General features: G+C 39.5%; 2 protein-coding genes across 4 annotated transcripts; both read left to right on the plus strand.

Moving 5' to 3' along the window:
• The first annotated feature begins 36 nt into the window (after positions 1 to 36).
• On the plus strand, positions 37 to 3,445 carry LOC146455847 (kelch-like protein 23). The gene has a single exon (XM_085093793.1). It carries the CDS (start codon positions 1,294 to 1,296, stop codon positions 2,788 to 2,790), a length of 1,497 nt encoding a protein of 498 aa, XP_084949919.1. The 5' UTR covers positions 37 to 1,293; the 3' UTR covers positions 2,791 to 3,445.
• A 2,359-nt stretch (positions 3,446 to 5,804) lies between these two features.
• On the plus strand, positions 5,805 to 19,984 carry LOC146455848 (signal peptide peptidase-like). Of its 3 annotated transcripts, XR_014858942.1 has the most exons (12): positions 5,805 to 6,033; positions 9,357 to 9,455; positions 10,020 to 10,102; positions 11,176 to 11,264; positions 12,084 to 12,169; positions 12,805 to 12,930; positions 14,266 to 14,323; positions 14,606 to 14,689; positions 16,658 to 16,694; positions 17,378 to 17,572; positions 18,340 to 18,604; positions 18,639 to 19,984. XR_014858942.1 is itself a non-coding variant. In XM_085093809.1 (11 exons), exons 1-11 carry the CDS (start codon positions 5,839 to 5,841, stop codon positions 18,434 to 18,436), a joined length of 1,149 nt encoding a protein of 382 aa, XP_084949935.1. In that variant the 5' UTR covers positions 5,805 to 5,838; the 3' UTR covers positions 18,437 to 19,984. The 3 variants fall into 3 exon arrangements, 2 of the variants coding, with proteins under 2 accessions (XP_084949935.1, XP_084949936.1); XM_085093809.1 differs by having other exon boundaries at positions 18,340 to 19,984; XM_085093810.1 differs by having other exon boundaries at positions 17,381 to 17,572; positions 18,340 to 19,984.
• The last annotated feature ends 1,328 nt before the right edge of the window (positions 19,985 to 21,312 follow it).

The following is a 21,312-nucleotide window of genomic DNA, read 5'->3' on the forward strand; positions in this document are numbered from 1 at the left end:
GGACCGGGTAACGCGCGCGCACAGCGTACAATTTTCAGTTTTGCTACTTACCACATTTAAAAAAACCCGCCATTTTAAACAAAGCGCAAAGGTACGCGCAGTGATAAAGCGATTTGATTTATATATTACGGTCAGATAAAGAGGGTTAGTCAGTTCTGCTTCTTCGGAGGGGGAATGGGAACGAAGCTGGTGATGGCGCAGTGGTGAGAGCACTCGCCTCCCACCAATGTGCCCCGGGTTCGCTGAGTTTGTTGCTGGTTGTCGTCCTTGCTCCGAGGTTTTTATCTCGAAAACCAACATTTCTAAATTCCAATTCGATTTGGAAAGTGTCCACAATTACTGAGTGCTCTGCGCCAAATACATTTGACACTGACACTTAGGCCCCGTTTATATAAAGAAAAGTTGTCCCTGGTAGAATGGTCACTCGCCTACCTGAGCTTCCCTGGGCGAGCCAACTTTACCTACATTTTCTTACAAAACTTGGCGAACCGTTAACATAAGAAACAAAAAGTTGTCTGGGCTGGAAGGGTGACCCGGCCAGGCTGGTCACCGTTTTTCGATGGTAGGATCACCCTCCTAGCCGGGCCCTCTCCATATAAACAATTTTGGCTCGCCTAGCCGGGTCAACTCCGTCAAGGCGAGACAATCAGAGCATGCGCGAGCGCTGCTGGCTCGGGCAAAGGGGTCAACTTTTTTCTTATATAAACGCTCGCTGAAGTTGACTCGGCTGAGAGGGTGACCCTCTTTCCCGAGACAACTTTTCTCCATATAAACGAGGCCTTTATGGAGTGAAGTGGGAACGAATACTTCGTTTTATCAGCAAAGTGGCCACCGTAAAGAGATTGGAGAGCTGACGTATCGCACGTTAGCCCTTCGTGAGAGCTGGGAGTTACTCGACTCATTGCAAGCGTTTCCTGCGAGCGAAAAGCTAGTTTCCGGTTTCTAGCCGCGCGAGAAATATTTCTCGCGTGGCCAGAAACCGGAAAATCTTTTTGCACGCTGGAAACGCTTGCTACGCAGGCTAATCAATCCTCTCCACGTGACGTGAAGAGCCTCAGAACATCTGCGTTGGAGGCAAAGGCTTCTGTCAGTTTAGTTTCGGTTTAGAATTATGGTGTTTTGTGAGTCGGTCTTCCCTTTCCGAGTGCTTCGTTGTCGATACCACCGCAAATTATGTCAGACGCCATGATCATGTCTGTCTCAGAAATCACGTTCAGCTCGCTCGATTAGTAAATCAGCCTCTTTGAGGAATATCACTAGAAGATTAAGGTTACAACTGACTGACGACTGACGATGCAGCACCCCACGTTGAAGGATGATCCGTGCGATGTCATATTGGTATCCCAAGAAGGGGAGGAGTTCAAGGCACACCGAAGCCTTCTGTCAGAGGCGAGTCCTTTCTTCAACAAGCTCTTAAACGCCGACATGAAGGAAAGCAGAGAAGGAATCATTCGGTTGAAGGGGTTCTCTTCATCCGTCGTGAAAGATATCTTGAGTTTTGTTTACACGGGGAGATTCCGAATTTGGCTTCACAGTGCCGAGGAATTGCTTGCGGCTTCAGACTTTCTTCTTCTTCCTGATCTCAAAAGTTTTGTGCCGAAAGCCCTAGAACGAAACCTGTCTCCCTCGAATTGCCTTTCAACCCTCCGCTTGGCAGAACGTAATCACTTCGAGAAGCTTCGTGACGAAGCCACAAGATTTATTTGCTTAAACTTTGTTGCTGTATCAAATTCAACAGCGTTCGTGAATTTGTCTTTTGAGGAAGCGGAAAGATGGTTTGCAAGGCCAATATATTACCAAGGTTTTAATATTCAAGATGACATTTGCAAGCTGGTTCACTCAATGAAGTGGGCTGATCCCGACGAAAGAAAGCGAAAGGAAGAATTTGAAGAGCTATTTCCGCTTGGTATTGTTGCTGTCGGTGGTAAAGAGACCTTCTGCTATCTTCCTAGCAAAGATCAGTGGTACAGTTTAGCTTCATCCAAATATTACTTTGATGATCATCGGCAATTGTTGTCAGTGAAAGGTACATTGTACAATTTCAGTCTCAAGTTATTCGGCTCATGTTTCTTGTGTTGGAGTCCTTGGTCTAAAACGGATCAGTGGGCCATGTTGAAGCTACCCGGAAAGCTGGTCCCTGAGATGGTAGCCGTGCTTGGAGATGCGGTTTATGGAGTAGCGTCAGACTCGAGCGGGCGGCGAAAGTTAATATGTAAATACAGTATCGAGGACAATTCGTGGGAAACAATTCATTCCTGTGATGCAGACGTCAAAAGAGGGGCATGTATGATCGGCCTCAGCAAGTACTTGTATTTTTTCGGAGGAATGCCAGCTTCTAAAGAAGCTTGCAAGTTTAGCACAGCAGAAAGAAAGTTTGAGAAAGTGACAGATATGCAACAAGGAAGATATGATGCATTTGGAGCAGCCGAGCAAGGAAAGATCTACATCGCGGGTGGTAAGCAACAAGGCGAACAGAACTGCTATTTGCAAACTTGTGAAGTTTACGATGTTGCAACAAAAGAGTGGCAGTTCATAGGAAGCTTGAATTTTCCTCGTTTCGAGGCCAGCATGGTGTGTTATGATGGAGTACTTTATGTGTTGGGCGGATTTCATGTAGGTAACGAAGGTCCTGTAAGGACAGTAACGGTTGAATGTTACGACAAGGAAGCAAACAAGTGGAAAGAGGCGACGACCATACCGAATCAGGTGTCTAATGGTCCTTGTAAATTTCAAGCTTGTCTTCTGAGAAATTGCAAACGATATTTTGATGCCTTTCCCCCATTGCAGTAGGAACTTTAAAGGAATCGTATCATCTATTTTCAGTATCACTTTGTTAAGCAATCTTGCAAGAAAATAACTAAATAAGCAATAAATTAATCAAATGCATCAATGAATTCTTATTATGAACAACGGAAGGACCAGTTGCGTTACTAATCTATTGGACCAAAACTATTATGGCTTGGAATGGCTTCGTTGCAAATTAATTCCAACTTAGAAAACTCGTTTTCTCTCTCCTTCTCTCCTCTCTACTTCTTGTTTGCGCTCGCCCTATTTCTCGCGCGGTCAGAAACCGGAAAATAGCTTTTCGCTCGCTAGAAACGCTTGCTACGTAGGCTACTCGTTTCAACCTGATGGGTTTCTGGAGAAATTTTTAAAATTAATATCGACCAGTCGATGACCAATACGTATCGGAACACAAATGTTCTTTGTTCGTTTGTTACGTCGCCTGGTATTGGTTGTTGACTTGTGTGCAACGGACCTATTATCAGCCCTATAAAAACCCTCACTTTGGGAAAGACTTACTGGTACATGTCAAAAGTTGCCAGGTCTGTAAGTCAGGTGAGAGCTTCATGACTCCGGGAGAAGGAATTAGAAAAGAGAGCGTCGAAGCTAAGTATTGGATGATAAAATAAGTGTCTATCATAAATAAAAGTAATTGACAATCGATATCTTGCGCCGATCAATACAACATCCCCTGCACGGGAGTTCGACCATTTTCCGTGCCCGGGGGGTAGGGTATTTGACGCAATAGGCCTTCCAGAGGGTGGAAAAATGAACTTTACCTGGGTGGAGTGGGGAATTTGAACCTGAAGTGTGACACCTTTCATTTTTGTCTGGCGGAATACACTTGGTTCCTAATAGGCCATTTTCATGATGGCGTCAATTTACTACAACATCCAGAATTCATTTCGTTTTCCTTTTCAAATTCAAATTTTGTAATCCCAGTAGACAGCAAAGAACAATATCTCTAATTAGCATGAGAAAACAAAAACTAGAAATCGAAGGATTCTGGTAGTTGCAGTAAAATGGCGCCATAGTGAAAATGTCCAATTTTTTACCAATTTTGATGAACGTAAATGAACCAGTTTCAAACAATCAAAATAGTGTATACTGCTGAATTGGTACATTTGTGTTTGGGTGGCGGGGGTGGCATTTGACCTCATTTTCTCTTGGAAGATCCTAACACCATGTAAACTACCTTCGCTCAGAAGATCCTAGTACTAGAAACAAAAAAGAACAATATGGTGGCAGCCGAGCGGTCAGCTGCTAAAGGCCGACAATTTTTATTCTTTTCCTTCTCCATTTGGTAACCACTCCGATTGAAATTTCTGCATGTAAACCAAACGAAAAGTTCCCGCCTTCTAGGATCTTCCTTGTGCTAGGATCTTCCTCCCTCCATGTAAACAGCCCCTGAGTCAATATTCTTTATTTCATCGATTAGCCAATGATTAGTTGCCAACGGTAAGCCATCGATCAATTCTCCATGATTAGGGTGTTCTCATAAGGCTCGGCCCACCCAAGGAGGCCGGCTACCGTGCGTGGGGCTGTTTGATTCTAGCTTCAGTCTGCGAATGAAATCTCAAGCCGATACTAAGTGCAGGGTTTTGCCCTGGATGAAATTCTAGCTTATGTGTTTTCATTCACATCAAACCAGTGAAGGGGTACACGGGTAAGTAACAAGAAGAAAACGAGTCGGCATGGTAAAAAGAAAAAAAAAAGAAGAAGAGAAAACAGGGAGAAAGAGGGAGGAGATAGACCGGAGATAATTAAGGGCGGAAACCAAGCGAAATAAGATAGGGATCGGAACTGGACATAAAAGGGCAGGACACAAGGGGAAATAGAGCGTGAACCTTGTGAATAAACCAACTGAGCTGATCACAGGGAGACACTACGGAAAAATGCGATTCATTTGGGCCATATAAATTGCCCTTTGCCGTAGTGTCAGCCCTGCAATCAGTTTGGTTTATTTACACGTAAAGTGACGTCTGGCACGTGCATTTCTACTACAAGAGATCCGGCGACGAAAAGTGTTCTGAACATGCAGTTTATTTCTGCGTCGTGTGGTCCCCTGCACTCAAAAGTTTCCTCTGAACCGGGTAATAAAGGGAAAGGGATACCAGGGTATAAGGGGAAGGAGAACCGGGCAATAAATGGAAGGAAAACCGGAGACAATGAGCGGGTGATACAGGGAAGGGGAAAACCAAGATAAAGGGGGAAGAAAGGGGGAGGAGGAGGAGACCGGAGCAATGAGAGCGGGTGATAGAGGGAAGGGGAAAGAGGCAGGGTTAAAAAGGGAAGGAGACAAGACAGGTCGGGAGAAATGGGCAACTGGTTGATTGCACGAATAGATGTAAGTTGGACGTTCCGAGTGACTCGTGGGAAGAGGGGAATTCGAAGAGACAGGGAGAAACGACAAAAGGAGAAGGGGAGGGGAATAAAATCGGGAAATGGAAGAACATTTGTTAGACGGTGTGAATGTGATAACGAGGAAAAATATGACTGCTGTAGCGGGAACTACCAGAAAATGCAGAAATGACAACCATGCAAATGGAACATATTTGTTCTGAATATTTAAATTTTATTTATACGCGGAAAATCGTTAGTACAATGTAAAAACTATTTATTAAAAGTTATAGTGAAAAAAAAAATTAACTGTTTTGCATGATTGTCGTTGGGATACCAAAGAAGAGTGAAAGTATGCTTTTCGCTTTACTGATTATTTAAGCCATCCCAAACAGTGCAGCAATAATCCAAATGAGGTTGGATGACGGGATGATAGACCAGCTGTACAGTCGTGTCCAGGGATATGAAGGGCACCTATACCAGAGTATATCTTCTTGAGTCCCACGGGTTTTCAGCTGCCCTCAAATTGCGGTTAAGGAAAAAAAAATAGGCAGGAACAATGACAGCTTTTGATAATTTTTAGCTTCCGCACGCGGAATTAAAAAGTTGACGTGTATTTTGTCCATTGGAGAGGAAACAGGTGACGACCCACGCACACAGCGAACTCTGGGATCGCCGGTTTCAATTTAGACAAAAGGCCATCAAAGATTCAACATGGCGGAATCAATAGTGAACGAAACTGTGGCGAATCTCTCGGCTACTGTGAACGAAACAGCGAAAAATGCTACCGGTAGAGCAGCGGCTACTTCTGAGGGAATGTTGGTGGCGTATTCTAGTTTGGTTTTGATGGCGTTGTTGCCGATATTTTTCGGTTCCTTTCGCTCTGTGAAGAGCCTTACCGAACAGAAGGTTCGTTGATCACGTTTCTTTTTGTCTTAGATTTTGATTTGTTTTTGTTTCATGGATTTGTTTTTAAGGAATCAGTTAGAGGTGTCATAGTTCCGTTTAGAATGTTGATAGCTAGCCCGATTTTATGGTTCAGTGTGAGCTTCCGTGAACCGCATTTTGACTTTCGATTTGATCAGAGAAGCAACGTATGCATGTAGATGTGTGGTTTGAATGGATGTAAATCGATTGCTGGCCTGGCATATTAACAAGTTTTAGCGATTGTATTGCGAAACGAATTTATACTTAAGGCTACAGTAAAATCGAAATACGTGACAGCATGTGTTTTCGCTCGCCAGAATACGTGTAGTTTTTGTTCGATGTACATGTAAGCTTCGTTCAACAGGAACTTCATACTGAGATTAGCCTACGTGTAGTTTAGTCTATTGTTGGTTTTCATATACATTAGGCATATGAATGACTTATAATAATTATACAATGATCTTAATTTATGCGTATTTTATATTATTTATAATTTTAAATTTTTTCTCTTGAATCATTTAGTGCAAGGGGACAGTAAATTATACAAAGATCTAAAAACATTTGACAATCAAACGAAATTAATTAGCATCATGATCAATCAGTCAAACTTGGGGGGGGGGGGGGGGGAGGATATTGTTTTCTCTGATTAGAGTCAACTCTTCAATTTCTGAACTCCTGGTTAATCATTTGGGCCTGGTGGTTGAAAGAACATTAAATTCAAGAATAAATTTTTAGCAATGTTTTTGTTTCTTGTACTTGAACACATTTAAGGACGCATTTAAGAATTGTGCCTACTTATACAGAAGTATTTTTACGTGGTTTATGAGTATGCGGGAAAAGCAGATCTTAGCAAGAGGTATCAGAATCCAAAAAGAAAATGGGGTAACCAAGCATTTTTTAGAGATAATTAAGCAACAACAATTCTAAAAAGCTGTAAAATACAAAGCAATGTATTGCATTTTTTTCCAAATTGGAGCTTTCTTATCTCTGAAAAATGTATGGTTACCCCCAATTTTCTTTTTGGATACCAAGAGCACTTGCTAAGTTCTGCTTTCTCCACATAGTTTTAAACTGCACAAAAATATCCCTGTATTAAAAAAGGCACCACCCATAGGAAACCTGAGTATCTTGAGATGTGCAAAACTTATGCACAGTAACAAAAGTAGGCACTGTCCTCAAAGCAGTTTTTGACTGTGTGGGAAAAGGATGTCTTAGCAAGGGACATTGAGATCAAAAAAGAAAACTGAGGGTAACCAGGCATTTTTCAGAAATAATTACAAACAATAATAAATTGAATTTTTTCCAACTTGCAGCTTAATTATCTTTGAAAAATAATTATGTGGCTACTCCCAATTTTCCTTTTTTGAATTCAGTAACACTTGCTAAGATCTTTTTCCTCGCAAAGTCATAAACCACAAAAATATCATTATATCAGTGGTCACCATTGAAAAGAAATCAGAGTTTCTCAGACAATCCTGAGATGCACAGAATGTGCATGTATGTACAGTCATGTGGCAAAAGGAGGCAATGTTTTTAACTTGTAGTTTATCCAAATATTTTGATGGGTATTACATGTTGATGGAATCATCCACTGTGGGCAAGGGCCGTTTTGAAAATGGCACAGATAAATGTATCATGAGTCAAGTGGGCGAGAAACTTGGTTGTTTTTCTTCTCGCGGGAAACTCGTAATATTCCAAAACTTCTGCTTCAGTGATTCTCGCGAGACAAGTCGCGTCTCTTGATATAAGAATCTCGTATCAAGAGACGCGACTCTCGTCTCGCGAGAAACAAGACAAGACTGGTAACTTACTTTTGAGCGGTACCATATGTGTTAACGTTCTTCCTACAGAATGATCTTGAAAACTATCTGTATATAACCTGCATGGGATTCATTTGTGGAGATGCTTTAGTTTACTGTTTCTTTTTTATTAAATTTTTGTTTGATAGAGATTTTTCATCAACTTTGACCTTTTGTAACTCCTTTAGAAATTGACATACTTTAAAAATATTTAAAATTGTTATCTGTGTATCCCTTGCAGTTACATCATTCGTGTGATTTAAAATAAGACTGGTATAGATGTCATGACACTGATAAACTGTCATTAGAAATCTTCTCTTGTCAGTTGTTATTTACCTACCAATGTTTTTATTATTGTATGAAGCTATCATATGACTGTAATTTTGGCCATATCTCCCACCTGCACTTCTCCAAGACAAAATGATAGTGGGAGAAGCTGTGTTTGATAATATACATTACTGATCTCACAGAAAAAATTTGAATCTATCCTTAGTTGACATTGTGTATTGCTGAATGTTATAATCAAATGACTGAGATAGATTTTATTGAAAGAGTCAGTCAGTTCATTTCCTTTTCTGGAAACTTTGCTAGCAGGAAATTTTGCACACCCAGAGCATATTAAGACATGAACATGTATGTGTTTTTGTGGTGTCCCTTGCCCTTTGACTGTGTTACCCTTCAAGTGTGCGGTATGCTGATGGTATCCCCCCCCCCCCAACATCCTGGTTTAAATGTGGGGCATGTCATTCTTTACATTGTTACATAAACATCATATTAGACCTAAGGATGCCCAACTACTGATTTAAGATGGCTGAAAAGTGCTCAAAAGTACTGTCCATTGTGACTTTATGATGTCCATATACATGTATATTCTCAAGACAAAATATTATACAGTTAAGGAGTGGTTTGTAAAGTTGTCCCTTCTTTGAGCACTGATACAAGTATTTCCTTGTGAGTCTGACATTTCTGGACTACTCTCCCTTTATCAGTGAGGATGTCTCTTTCATTTGGAGAACTTGTCACAATCAGTTCACCTGGTCACAGAGAGACCAAGACAAATAAAAGTTTTCTCCATTACTTGCCATATGTTTCTTTAATGGTCTGTACAAGTTGATTGGAAATTTTATGTCTGTGGTTGAAATCCTAAAGTGTAACCATTCGTGTCAAATGAAACCTACTGAGAAGTTCGAATTCTGTATGGTCATTTACAGCTAGGTTGCTTCTAATTATTCAAATAAATGCTACAGTGTTTTAGAATTAATATTCCTGTACCATGTGGGCAGTGCTTTGGTGCTGTTCATTATGCTGTGCAAAGTTTTTTTCCCCTGAGTCTGTACAGGAAATCCAAAAGTGTGACAGTTTTCAGAGTGAAAGGCACTGAACAATACTCTCCAATGTTGTTCTAGTTTCATATTTGTACACTCTTTAGAGTAACAGAAATGAATGCAAACTTCAAGAAACATGCAAAGTTCCTGACATTATTTGTTTGCACTGATATCTTTGCAGAGGAATGGGGAAACACCAGAAAGCATGACATCAAAAGACGCTGCCATGTTTCCCATTATTGCCAGCTGTACCCTGCTGGGTCTTTACATCTTTTTCAAGGTGGGTGAACAAATATTGATTGATTTGTTTATGTTTGTTTGTTTTGTGTTTTGATTATCAGTGGTCATCAAACAAACAATGCAGACAAACAATGTAAAGTTGGTCATATCTTCACTTTTGTATGATTGTTTATATTGCAACCAACATTACATACATCCCTTTATTTTTTATAATTTTTTATTGATTATTAAATATTCAAGAATACAATTTTAACAATTACAAGGGAAAAAAAGACAATACTACATGTAGTTAATAAAATAAACCTAAAGTCAGTTACAAGAAACAACACACAATTCATTCACACAGAACCTTTAACTGTTTAAGCACCTTGCATGCAGTGTCGTCACATATTATTTTTGAAAAAATAATATGAATTAATGTCTCCCACTTCTTAAGATGCTACAAAAGTTTATCATTCTCCCTTCCAATGTAAAGTTTAATGTTATACACACATTTAGTCCTTGCTATAAAAACTGGCAGATTAGGTTCAGCTATTTTTTGACATCTGCTGGAGTAAAGATAGAATTTACCCAATAGTAACATGTGATTGTGATTGATATTCAGATATTCAGCAAAGAATACATCAACCTTCTGCTTACTATTTACTTCTTTGGACTTGGAGTTTTAGCAGTGACACATCTGCTCAGGTAATGTGCATTTGTATATAAACAAACTCGTGCTCCCAGATATTAGATATACGTGCTATACTGGACTGTAAGTCTGTCAGTAAGGTTTTAGTAACATATTGCCCTGGCGGGTTGTTCGAAAGCCGATTAATGCTAATTGACGGTTAAAAGTTAACTGAGGTTTTCTTCTCACTCATTAAAAATTATTTTAAAGGCTCGTTTTAAGCTATTTCCAGCCGAAAGAAAAGTCCAAGGCAAAACTTAGGGAAAAAATTAATCTTTTGGACGAATCCTTATTGATTAGTAAATATAGTCAAATCAAACTTCACATTAACCCAGGATTAGCTTATTCTGCCTTTGAACAAATGGGCCCTGTAATAATAATATTATGCTGCTTTCTGGGTAAAAGGAACATAGAAATGTCAAGATCACCTCTAGTCCAAAGATGCTCCATCAAATAATCTTTAGTTGTAGAACTTTCTAAACTGTTGAAGAACTTTCCAAACCTTCCGCCATGGCCCCAAGAGGACAAGAAATATTAGCAAAAAAAAAAATTTGAACATGCAGTGTTCAAAATAATGTCAAGATTGACCATACCTTAACATCAAAGTTCTTTTAAGGGTATTTTTGCTGTAACAGGTGTTGGGGTCTGCCCCTAATGACAGCTCTGTACTGTAAATGCCACTTGGGGTTATGACTGGTATTGAAAATTTGGTAGCTTTTGGGCAGTGGCTGTACAGTTATTAGCTTTAAATCACAGTGGGATATTAATTTTATTTCAAAATTTGGAATTGAAAATTTCATTTTTATGCTGGAAAATTCCAAGAAAATGCTCCCTCTTTTTATATGCCAGGGTGTTTATTTCTTATTGTGGAGGCCCAGAACATAATGCTAAACGGAGACTGGGCTTTTAAATAAGGAAAGGTGTTAATTTGTCTTGAGTAATAACAGTTCTGGAACCTCCAGATTTTTATTAGATGGAGATTACATTGAATATTTTTTCACTCTATAATCCATGCTTTGTTATAAACTCACATTAGTTGTGGCATCACTAAAAACTGGAAAATAACATGATGTTTTGTCTTACTTTATAGACCAAATGTTGAACTTATTTTGCCAGCATCATTTCCAAACTTGAACTATACTCTTGACCTTACCGAGGGTAAAGGTGACAAGAAAACAGGTATCAAATTACAAATTGTGTGCATGCAACCATGACTGCACTTTAAGGCAGCATAGGGCTACAAGAGACTATTATAAACACTCATTTTTCACCTGGAGAGTAGTCCTTCTGACTTGTAAAGGCATTTTAAGACTGCAGTGTCTGCCCTTTGTTGAACATATAATTTTGTATTTAAGGGTTCTGTTGTACACTGTACCTGTAGTTCTTACATTGTAAGTGCAGCCCAAACAAAATACTCAGCATTGACTGTATTCATGACCTACATGTACATGTATGTGGTATTAAATTAATAGTTAAAAAGCCTTGATTGTACATGTACATGTAATTGAGTCTTTAATGCTACTTGCTTACAACCAGATGTACATGTATGACTGTGCATGTAAAGGTTGATTATGCACTGTTAGCCAAGCTGACCAGTAGCTCTGTTGCAGTACACTAAAATGTTATCATCCACAAAAGCTATTATTCTGGGGGGCATGCTCATCTAGAAACCTTTGTTGTGCTTTTAGTCATTGCACGTCAAAAATTTTTTGTGGTTAGATGGGCATGAGTTGATCACAAGGTGTAATCCACCCTGTACGCTGGCAAAGGTTTTACTTATAACAAATAAATGTATAGTAGAGGACTGGTCTGACCACCAAGATTTCCCACCAGCTGTTGACCAAATCATGTTGATGATCACTGCCCACCTCACTGAAAAATGTGGTCAAACAGCTGTATCATAGCACAAAATGTTGGTTTGCTTTACTATTAATTTTTATAAGGTACTTCCCAGTACAAAATTATTATATATTTATTTTATGTAACTGAATTTTTTAGAACTGGTCAACTATGAGTTTGACAGAATAGACTTGCTGTGCCTTGCCATTTCATCTGTTTTTGGTGTGTGGTATTTATGGAAGAAGGTGAGAAGACTTTTCAGTTTTTTACCACCAGTGAAGCATGTACATGTAGTTTACAAGTAGTTTTAATCTGTACAGTATTCTTATAAAAATTATACATGTGTATGTATACTGTAATTATAGGAATTCTTTAGCTTTATTCTATTTTTCATATCGTGCCACTAACCATACTGTAGCCATGTTGCTAGCTAGAGTATTGTACAATACCAATATTTATCAAACATGAGAGTGTGTTTAAAGAGAGAAAGTTGAAAAAATTACATGTATGCATAGTTCTAACATTTTTTTATGTAATTTGAGGTGTTCAGTGTTGGATCTCCTGATGGAACACAGTTATTTGAGTGTTTGATGTATCTTCTCAAACAAACATTTAAATACAAAGAATAAAAAGAAACAAAAGCACCAAAATCTATGCTACCTGTAATTAAGACTAGTGATCCCAACCTTGGTCACAGTTATAATTTTCTCTGTTGAATTACCTTGGCAAATTATTAATGGTTTGAAGGACAAGCTGGACAAAATGTGATAGCACAACACTGCCTTGCATGTTTGTATTGTACATGTAGGTATGTAGTTTATATGGAATCATAGTTGAAGTCTAATGGAGTTTCAAGTACCATAACTGTTTATTTTCTCAGCACTGGATTGCCAACAACATATTTGGTTTGGCATTCTCTCTCAATGGAGTTGAGCTGCTTCACTTGAACACAGTTACAACAGGCTGCATTCTTCTCGGAGGACTCTTTGTGTATGACATATTTTGGGTAAGCAGGTGTTACTTGCTAACTATTTGCTACTGTCAGCCCTACTGTTAGTTATATTTCTGTAATTAGTGAAATGTTAACCCTTTAATCCCCAATATCAAAGAACGAATTTTCCCATCTTGTCCCCATACTTTTCTAATAAAAGTACTGGGGAGAAGTTATTAAAATATCAAGAAAATTCTCCTTGGATGATTATATTCTTCATTCTTATGACCTCAGGGGTTGAATAAGCATTGATATTACACTGTACAAGGAGAAATTTGATGCTGACCACTGTTAGGGCTTAAAGGTTTAATGATGACTTTCACTGTACATGTACATGTATTTCATCCACCAAAGATCTGTCTGTTTCATTGTATACAGCTGTATGTTGTGGTTCAATTTATCCTTGGTTCAATTTTTCCTTTTCTTTGTTTTATACCATTATAATGCATTACAGACTACATGAAGCTACCATATACAAAAACAGAAGAAAATAAAAATTACATGTAAAGCACTCTCAAATGTCTTATTTTCCAGTATGCAATGTTAAAGGGTCACAAAATTGGCATTCTTCCTAAAGCTGCCGTTACGCGTTGAAACTTTTAGCTGAAACTTGTGTGTAATGGCGATGCGAAACAATTAGTTTCCACAGATATTGGACCGTGTAACATGGTAAGTTTCGTGAAACTTCTTCAAACTTCTGTTGCGAGACGAGTTTCACAAAAAGTAGAACCGCTTTCTACTTCATCTGCAATGGCTCGCAATGGTCGCAGTGGTTAAAAAACAAGAGTTTCACTGTGTAACACTACTTTGTGAAACTGGTCTTCTCTCACCGTTGCACACAAGTTTCAGCTAAAAGTTTTAAGGTGTAACGGTTTCTTAACTTCATCACGCCATTATGAATTGAACTGCCATGAGTGATTATATGTATACATGAAGATGCCACTAAGTTACATGGAAAGTCTTTGTTGGGCATTCAAGCCTTTGACTTTTTATTTGGATCTTAAACAACTCATTAATAATTCATAAGCCTATTGACCTATCAAATGGTCAATAAAACATCACCTGCAGTGGTTTTAAAACCCGATAAAACCTCATTCTTATTAGTGTGCGGTGTTTAATGTTTTTCTCGTACGCTAATTTCCAACGTTCACAAAAGCATCATTGTTATGAACTCTCTTGACACACGCTTTTCCAGGAATGTTTTTGAAACCGGTTAAAAAAAGTCGCAGCACGTGTCTAAAACCACTCGGCTGCGCCTCTGTTTTAAATCTCGATAAAACACAGCTGCTCGTGTTTTAAACAGTACTCCACATATAAAACATGGCAGGTCACGTTCTCGTGTGATTTCAGGTGTTTGGAACAGATGTCATGGTCACAGTTGCCAAATCCTTTGAAGCACCAATCAAATGTAAGCTCAGCAACTTTTGTTGTATTTCTCAATGATTTAGTTTGTTGGTTTTGTCCAAATGATTACATGTAAGTCATGAACTGGCATTATAGGGAAAGAAACACGAGTTGATTCCCTGTCTACGATGTATATCACACCGTTTTATACAAGGCTGTGTTATTTTATGCGTGCTTTTTATTGTGTACCAAATCTACAAAGTGGCTGTATCCCAAACAAACTTTCCAAAATAATAACTATTTTTAGAATGGTAACTGAAGACATTTCATCACACTTGATTTGCAGTGATTTTTCCAATGGATCTCCTTGAAAAGGGGTTATCAGCATCTAACTTTGCCATGCTGGGACTTGGGGACATTGTTATACCAGGTGACTAATACTGTACCGCTCGAAACTATGGGACCATTTGCACGCGGTAAAACCTCGTCTTTGCCGAACGTGATTGCCGCGAATTCACCGCGGTGGGACGAAAACCGCAACCGCGGCAAAGACGCAAGCAACCGAAAGCCGCGGGGAATTAGACGCGGCAATGCCTCGGTAAAAATACAATAAAGACTAATTACTATTGTCAGGGTATTGTCAAACATTATCTCACCTTTCATCCTAAAGAAGCCCTCAAACAAAAGAATTTGTAAAGACTCACCGAATCGGAAACCGAACGACCGATAACAATTCGTTTGGCAGTCACTGACGAAAGTTTCTTTTCTGCATTTGGGACATGTTCAGTTTTTGTCACGCTACAGGCAATAATCACAGAGCAAAAGACATAGTTTCAGTTTAATTCTTGCTGTTTACGCCACACACTGAAGAAAGATATTCTATTCGTTTGATAAACCTCCTGATAACCCTTCCTACTGATGTAAAGTGCGCAACAAAGTTCAATCGAAATAGCGACGCTGAATTCAGAATATGCAATCGGATTTCAGTACGGACGCGGAGAAAAGCAAAGTGAAAATCCCTCCAAATGTATTGCCAATGTAATCCAGATTCGAAAAACTAAAACTTCGTAATAGATTTGATTCGGTATCGAGTGTGAGCGATAAGATCGATTCACTTGGAGCAAACACAAACGCGGAAAATTATCGCAACGCTTAACGTATTTCTATTAATATTTACTTTGGATAAAACGAAAACAGCAACTTTAGCAAAAGTGAAAAGCCCCTTCCGATGTTTTAAAACGTTGAGAGAAGCCGTCGTTTGGACGTAGAAAGGACCGTGCCATGATGAAAACACCGGGAAGATTTCAGTCACGTGCTAGGCAACCAAATTCTTCACGTGTATCAAGTTTCATTCCGCAACAACACAACGCGGAAAAAAAATGAAGTTAATTTACGGCGATTCTTGGTAGGAAACCTGGACGCTTGCAGTTTGTTATTCAGCCACAACGGGAGTAATAGTGCCTTTTCGCTTATGCCCAACTAGTTCCATTGTAATTCCTTCAAAAAGACCTGGAAGCGCTCTCTTCTTTCGTCGACTAGCATTCGAGCTTTCACTGACCTTTGCAGTTTGCGTTGCTTCGCGTATCGAAAGGAATTGTGCGAGTGAAGTTTAATGAATTGTTTTGCACGTTAAGCAAATAATTTTTGGCATAATTCGAAATAATATTACATTTACCAGTTCAATTCACGAGTTCGCTCACAGAGCGCTTTGATTATTTCCCTTGAGAGCGAGTGCGCTTCCGTGAAATTTATCACACCTAAAACCCGACAATTCGCTTATTGTCCTCGAAGAACATGAAAACAAAGCGAGCAATAGCCTATTCAAACCCAACCGCGTCCTGCCTTTCACCGCGGCTTAAGTCAACCGAAAAAAACCTAGGTGAAACCGAGGTTTTTATTGCGGTTAGACGAGGTTTTGCCTAGGTGAAACCGCAGATCAAAACCGCGAATCGACCGAGGCAAATTCGCGGCAAATGGTCCCATAGTTTCGAGCGGTACTGTACAATACAGTTTCTGTTGTATATCATTCCATGCCCTTATATTGTTAAAGGCAAGGGAGCGAGGTAACACACTAACCAAGAGGAATTTCAAACCGACAATAAAAGGAGAGACTTTTCTCACTTACTTATTAAAGAGTTTAAAATATTGTTGAAGTTTGAGCCTGTAGAAGGCTACTCACCATACTCATGCTTGAACCTTGTCTTGAAAGGCAACTATCACCCTTCTGTCCAGCTTATTTGTGTACTTTAGTTGTACCATTGTTAATAGAGTCCTTCAAATCTGAGTATGAGTCCAAGTATGACTTTCTTGCAGATATGGAAACCATTGGTGTGACAAGTGATTATCTAAACCATGCTAACAAGATTTGAAAAGTTTTTTTTTTTGTATTCATTTACAGGAATTTTTATTGCGCTTCTTTTGAGGTTTGATCAAAGGTGAGCCATCTTTTTTTTTTTTTTAATGCCCTGGACATGACTGTTAAACGTCCATGCTTAAAAGCAATTGCTGTACATAAAAATTAATAGTGCTCATGTCCCAGTTTCCAAAGAAAGCAGAGAGGCCAAGGTTCTCTATTGACAGTCATTTTGAGACAGGAGCCCATATTAATGGGCTGCTGTTTTGAGATCAATACGAACCACGCATGTCAAAACGCGCATAGTCCTATGCACGGCAAAGTCGAAAGTAAAATTGTACCAATAACGGATGGACTGTTGCAAAGGTGATGGGGAGGGTGGGGGAAATACAGAAAAAAATTCTTGCATGGGATTATATCTGGGAAAGAAAAAGTTGTGAAGGGCCAAAGAAAAAAAATAGTCATGCAAAATGAAAGCGTACCAGATGCTGTATTCATCAAGAACCTTCAGGCTCAAGAGGTACAAGTCAAGTGAAGCTGGTGGTTTGTTCATGCAAATTTAGAATGTCAGTTTTGGAGCTATAAATGCAAATCACAAAAGAGGGTGGGGTGGGGTGGGTAGGGCTCAATTGTTTTTTTTTTTCTTCCTTGTGTTCACCGCTCAAATAGCTACCAAAAGACACAGCAAATTTTTTGCCAAATGAGTTCCTTGTTAATGGCGACAGATGTATTGAACGCGTTTCCTTGTCATGTCTTTGTTGACAGCAGCAAGAAAGACAAGACCAGCCGAGTGTATTTCTACTCCGGATTCATTGCTTATTTTGTGGGCCTGGTGGTGACTGTTCTGGTTATGCACACTTTTAAGGCAGCTCAGCCGGCCCTGCTGTATTTGGTACCTGCTTGTCTAGGCACCCCAATCACACTGGCTCTTATCAGAGGAGAAGTTAAAGAACTGTTTAAGTGAGTTGAATGTTTTTAAGCTCGTTGAGTGCGCTAGTGCTGGTCAACGAGGGTAGGATGACAGAAGTTGAACATAATTTAAGAAAAAAAGACTCTCGTAGTTATCTACGCAACCAGACTATTACGAAAAAACCTGAAAAGAATTCTGTAACTTTCAAGCCTGATGTTTTTAGGTTTTCTCGCAACAGCCTGGTTGCGTAGATAACTGCGAGAATCTTTCTTCTATATAATCTTTCATCCGCAGTGCATATACATGTTTCATAGAAGTTGAACAGTTTAAGTACTACATGAAAAAATAAAAACTACTCCAAATTCGCATGCTCACATTCATTGTTTTGATAGTGAACACTGTGCCGTATGTATTTATTTTATGCCTAAAGGCTTCATTTTCTCGACTACGTTACCCGGTGACTAAATGAAAGATTGTTACCTGTCGTTTGCCTGGGGGGGGGGGGGGGGAGGTGGGGGGGGGGAGGTGGGGGGGGGGGGGTTGTGCTTTCTAAAAGACTGTAAACCGTAAAAGATTTGCCTAAGTTAAGCACCGATATATATTGTTGGCCGTAAATACTGGTGAATTTTTAGAAACTAAAGGTTGATAACAGTTTCAACTGAATATCTTTGTGAATTCTTGTTAGTTGGTAATCATAACACAAACACAGTTTTTAATTTTTGTGTGCACCACAGTACAGAGCATTTGAAGGGTTTTTTTGTGTTTTCGTTTTGTTTTTTTGTTTTTTGGGTTAAATTACCTTTTCGTAACATTTCAGGTACGAGGATAACCCAGAGAAGGAAGGAAAAGAAAACGAGAAGAAAGACACCAAAGAAGATGGCGAAGATGTTACCGATGAAAAGAAAAGCCTGTAGTCACACTAAAAACAAATAAATTATTATCGGTATTAAGGTATAAAACTTAATTTTCACCCCCAACAGAACACTGTACGTTTGAAAGAGATTAGTCTAAACGTAACAAACAGAAAATGTAAAAATTTCTCTCGCGTGACACCACGCTCGCTGTAAAACTAGAATGTCGTTGTGTGACATGCTGTTGGGTGACACAGACCATAAGTGTAAACTCACGCATAATCCTACTGGGAACGTAAAAATGAATTGCAAAGTAACGTATACTTTCAGATGTTAATTGGCTGAAAGAAACTGTTTCATAGTGCATTCTATCTTTCTTCCCATCGTTGTACTATGCTCCTAATCAGTTCGTTTATTAAATTAATAACAGCTGTTAAAATCAACTTACTCCACCAAAAAATATCAAACTTCCTTTCACAAATATTAAAATTTAAACAAAAAGTAGCTTTTGAGGGAAGCGCGTAACAGGGCTGGAAGCGCGTTTTGAAGAACATTTTTCAAACATTGAACAGAGGGTCACCTTCTCTGTATTGCAGACTATAACAGTCTTTTGCCTAAGGATATATAACCCCACAGAAAAGCGCTGCCAAATGCAATAAAACCCGAGGAAAAGTGTTTCGTCGGATTTCCAAATACCGTGAAGTGGATTGAAGAAACGACGACGCAGCCGAGTTTTTTCTAACCAACTTCAAGGTATTTGGAGGTACGATCCACGAAACACCCTTTCCTTTTTTGATATATCTTCTCAAACCATCAATAATTCTGGCGAAATTCAAAGTAAAAGTTATCAAATTTTATGATTTAGATTTTGAAGACCACATTTCCAAACCTTCACGATGGTGACTTGCTTTGTCGTCTCTCCGATATATAGAGTTAGAATTCATTTTCTTCCATTGAAGCAAATTGTGTAACCTACTTGTGGCTCATAATAGGCTGATTTAGCAACAGAAAGGGAATGTCATTTGAGGACGCGAGAGCGCGCGGAATAGTCTGGACGCGAGTCTATTTCGACTATCTTATGGGTATTCTTGATGCGCGCGCCCTTGTCAACTGACGTTCCCGTTCTGTTGCTATGAAGACCATGACGTAAAAGTGCTGCTCTTTCGAAGGCTCACGCTTGAGCATTTCAGCCGACTGACTCGGTGAGAGTAAAGGTTAACTGCTAATTCAAGACGTTTTACTGTGCTCTCAACCTGTTCCCTTGTGCAAAGCGTCAGTTGTGATTTCGATGAAATTGTTTTAGATGTTATTTAAAAGTGAGGGAAATATTAATTTTGCTTTTGAAATTGTATCTAACTGGGGACTATTTATTTAACTTTTATTTTCAGGCAAATGTTGACCCTTTAAGCTGCAATATCAACGTTGATATTCTCATTACCATTCTCATATATTCCTTGTGTCACTAGTAAAGAGAACTTGTTTAAAGTAAGACCTTTCATATTCCAAGGTATTGTAATATGAAATTACTAGATGTATTTCCTCATTAGCGCTTAGAGGGATAACGAGTTTCACGCTGAGAGAAATAATAAAAATAATAAGCATCCCATCCGACTAGAGCTTCATAATTGCTTAACGTCTGTTGCCTTCATTTCAAAGAATGTATTTCCTGGTTGTGATTTTTAGACGTTCATGTAAAACTCCCGTTCCCGAGACCGCACCTTTCATATAAAATACTGTTGTGTTGCAAGTCACAGGAGAACTTGTCGCTAGCGTGTAGCTAGACTGTTCACAGTCCCCCTATTTTTCCGTGGGATTCTCGAGACCGGTATGCTTCGATGGAGCTGCCGCCATCTTGGTTTGTAAAAGCGAGCGCGATCTGGGGGGTGTCTAAACTACCGAGGGGAGGGGAGCGGAGTTCTATACTAACACCCACTCCCGCTCCCCTCGGTAGTTGAGACACTCTCCCCAGATCGCACTCGCTTTTACAAACCAAGATGACGGCAGCTCCATCGAAGCATACCGGTCTCGAGAATCCCACGGAAAAATAGGGGGACTGTGAACAGTCTAGCGTGTAGCAGCAGGAAAAAGCTTTTAGGACGGTGCGTACTTTTGTCACTGCGCATACGTTCTGCGCATCTCGAGATACTCGGGTTTCCATTCTCGACTCCAGAGCTCTTCCCTTTGCCGAGCGGCTCTGGGGTTGAGAATACTCGGGTGGATACTATGGGTGGTGCCTACTAATACAGGGATATTTTTGCGCGGGTTAAAACTATGCGGAGAAAGCAGAACTTAGCAAGTGCACTTGTTTTCCATAAAGAAAACTGGGGTAACCATGCATTTTTCAGAGAGAATAAATCTCCTATTTGGGGAAAAAATGCCATACATTGCTTTGTATTTTAGCGCTTTTTGGACGTACTATTGCTTAATTATCTCGTACGCGTAGTTACCCCCAATTTTCTGTTTAAGATCTGCTTTTCCCGGATAGTCATAAACCGCGCAAAAATACCTCGGTATTAGTAGGCATCGTCCTTAAGGAAGTTTTATAGACGTGAAACAGTATGGAGGCGTCACTGGCTATCTCGTTTGGATGCTTGAGAACAACATCCGTGCTAGATAATGTAACAGTACAGGGTGTTCGAGAAGTGGTTAAATCATTGCTTTAATAAACGCGATTTGCGGATTCTGTGGAGAAAAGGGATCTAATTCGGGAAACAATTCCCATTTTTGGGCTATATTCCCTGCAATAAAGTTAAGACGCTCTTTCAATGAAAGGTGATTGTTCAGCGTAACCCCAAGATACTTGAACGCTGTCGAAAACTTCACAGGGGCTTCATCTAGGGTGACTGAAAAGTCCTCTACAACTCTAGAGTACCGAAGAGCAGGAATTCTGTTTTCTTAGTGTTCAGCTGCAGTAGGTTGTTCCGTCTGGTAGACATTTT

This window comes from Pavona decussata, unplaced genomic scaffold (assembly GCF_977016875.1).
Source record: "Pavona decussata unplaced genomic scaffold, jaPavDecu1.1 SCAFFOLD_269, whole genome shotgun sequence".
Classification (NCBI taxonomy): domain Eukaryota; kingdom Metazoa; phylum Cnidaria; class Anthozoa; order Scleractinia; family Agariciidae; genus Pavona; species Pavona decussata.

Coding starts and splice junctions, on each gene's coding strand:
- LOC146455848 (XM_085093809.1), top strand. CDS start 5,839: ATGGCGGAATCAATAGTGAACGAAACTGTGGCGAATCTCTCGGCTACT. Junction 6,034..9,356: donor AGAGCCTTACCGAACAGAAG/GTTCGTTGATCA, acceptor ATATCTTTGCAG/AGGAATGGGGAAACACCAGA. Junction 14,690..16,657: donor TGGGGACATTGTTATACCAG/GTGACTAATACT, acceptor ATTCATTTACAG/GAATTTTTATTGCGCTTCTT.
- LOC146455847 (XM_085093793.1), top strand. CDS start 1,294: ATGCAGCACCCCACGTTGAAGGATGATCCGTGCGATGTCATATTGGTA.